The 2,433-nt window shown below is 55.8% G+C and overlaps 1 protein-coding gene across 1 annotated transcript in view; it reads right to left on the bottom strand.

Annotated features, from left to right (window-relative positions):
- Positions 1-2,433, bottom strand: part of LOC109925871 (fibroblast growth factor receptor 1-like) — a 111,810-nt gene that overhangs the window by 20,265 nt on the left and 89,112 nt on the right. Inside the window, exon 9 of the mRNA XM_048618506.1 lies at positions 1,562-1,758. Coding sequence (XP_048474463.1) covers positions 1,562-1,758 — 197 coding nt within the window. The remainder of the gene's footprint in view (positions 1-1,561; positions 1,759-2,433) is intronic.

Genomic DNA, 2,433 nt, shown 5'->3' with positions numbered 1-2,433 from the left:
GCGAGAGAGGGAGAGAGAGTGTGTGCGAGAGAGGGAGAGAGAGTGTGCGTGAGAGAGGGAGAGAGAGTCTGTGTGAGAGAGGGAGAGAGTGTGTGTGAGAGAGGGAGAAAGAGTGTGAGAGAGAGAGGGAGACAGAGAGAGAGAGTGTGTGAGAGAGGTGAGAGTGTGTGAGAGACAGTGTGTGTGAGAGAGTGCGTGTGAGAGAGAGGGCATGTAAGAGACAGCGTGTGAGAGAGAATGCGTGAGAGAGAGTGCGCGAGAGTGTGTATGAAAGAGTGTGCGTGTGAAAGCACGAGAAAGTGCGTGAGAGAGAGAAAGCGTGTGAGAGTGAGCACGCGAGAGAGAGTGTGTGTGAGAGAGCACGAAAGAGAGCGTGTGAGAGAGAGAGAGAGTGCGAGTGAGAGAGACAGAGAGCAGGAGTGTGTGTGTGAGAGAGAGAGTGTGTGCATGCGCGCGTGTGTGAGAGAGAGAGAGAGAGAGTGTGTGTGTGTGTGTGAGAGAGAGAGAGAGTATGTGTGTGTGAGAGAGAGAGATTGTGTGCGTGTGTGTGAGAGAGAGAGATTGTATGCATGTGTGTGTGTGTGTGTGTGTGTGTGTGTGTGAGAGAGAGAGTGTGTGTGAGAGATAGAGACAGAGAGAGAGTGTGTATGTGTGTGAAAGCGTGAGAGAGTGCGTGTGAGAGAGAGTGAGAGAGAACGCGAGAGAGAGAGCGCAAGAGAGAGCACGAGAGAGTGCGTGAGAGAGTGTGCGAGAGAGAGACAGCACGAGAGAGAGAGCACAAGAGAGTGAGTGAGAGAGGGAGTGAGAGAGACAGGGAGCGGGAGAGTGTGTGCGAGACAGAGCGGGAGAGTGTGTGTGAGACAGAGAGCGGGAGAATGTGTGTGAGACAGAGTGTGTGAGAGAGAGTGAGTGAGTGTGTGTGTGAGAGGGAGAGCGTGTGAGAGAGAGAGAGCGCGAGAGAATGAGTGTGTGAGAGGGAGAGAGAGAGTGAGAGTGAATGTGTGTTTGTGACAGAGAGAGAGAGAGCGTAAGAGAGCAAGAGAAAGTGTAAGAGAGAGAGAGAGACAGAGAGAGAACTCCTGAAGGACACAGCACCATGCTCTCCTGCTGTGTGAGGAGGCAGTGATCCCAGAACGGTGAGGTGACACGTGGGAGGGAAGAGGGAAGGGGCCAGGACAGCGATGGGACACCAGGGCTCTGGGACACATTGGGCAGGGAGTGATCAGATGGACGTGAAAGCAACGGCAGGGAAGGACAGAAAACCGGGCTCGGCTCACTCCCAGCTCCACCACCTCCCGCAGCAGGACCCCAGCCTCAGAGTGGCTCAGCCCAATGACCACGCCTCATCCTACACTGTAAACCAAACTGAGGGGCATCACTTGGAGGAGGGGGGAGGGCTCTACCCCCTGGATCCGTCCAGGCACTGACTGAGGTCCTACTGATCGGGCTGGCTCAATACCATGGGCATCTGAACCACAGTGAGTCTGAAGCCAAGCTGGCAGAGTGTGTGAGGTGGCAGAGGTTAATAGCGTTGTTGAACTCTTCCTTTACTTTCTGTTACCTGTCTGCGAAGGGGGATACTCTTGGCAAGCTTGTGGACAGCGAGTTGCCTATTGAAGTCGGCTTTCTTGGCAGAGCTCTTCATGCGGATGATCACGGCGGCTACTACCATGCAGGAGGTGAGGAATGCTCCAGTGCAGTAGATGATGATCTCCAGGTAAACAGGAGAGGTTAGGGCTGAAGGCTTCTCCTCCATCACTGCCGCAAGTGGGAGAAAGAGCTGATTTACAAAACGGGGCGCAGAAAGGAAGAGACAAACAGAAAGACACAAACACGCAGAAAGAACAACCCCACAATGCCCACAGCAGCAACACTGTGAATGCAGGGCACACTGGGGAACATGCGTCATGTGGGAAAGCTCAGCGAGGGGGCCATCGGCTGGTAGCTCACTCCTTGCAGCCCCTCAGCCGTGTGCTGTTCCCCACCCCCTCCCATCCCCACACACACCCCAACCCATGCTCTGCTGCCCTCACACCATGCAAGACACTGCCACCCTCACCAGGATGGAGAGCTGCCTGATCGCACTCAATGCCAGGCTCTGTGATCAGGGATCAGTTAGTGCTGGTGCCCATCCACAGCACAGTCACAATTCCCCCACTTGTTATCCTGCTCCCCAACCCCACCCCCCCACCACCCCAGGGGCACCATCCCCAGCAGCCCATAGACAAGGAACCCTGGGGCAAATCCTGTCCCTGCCTCCAGTCACGTCCCTGCCAGGCTGCCATCCTGTCTCCGGCTTTGGTCGGAGTGGAGATGGGGAGCAAGGTTGATGCTAACTCTCCCAAAGTGGGTGTGGGTGAGGGCAAGGGTGTGTGGGTGTGGGTGAGGGTAAGGATGAGGGTGTGGGTGAGGGTGAGGGCGTGGGTGAGGGTG

This window comes from Rhincodon typus, chromosome 40, assembly GCF_021869965.1.
Source record: "Rhincodon typus isolate 14 chromosome 40, sRhiTyp1.1, whole genome shotgun sequence".
In the NCBI taxonomy this organism is placed as follows: domain Eukaryota; kingdom Metazoa; phylum Chordata; class Chondrichthyes; order Orectolobiformes; family Rhincodontidae; genus Rhincodon; species Rhincodon typus.
The sequence above is the reverse complement of the archived record's forward strand: the minus strand, read 5'-3'. Positions and strand labels throughout refer to the sequence as shown.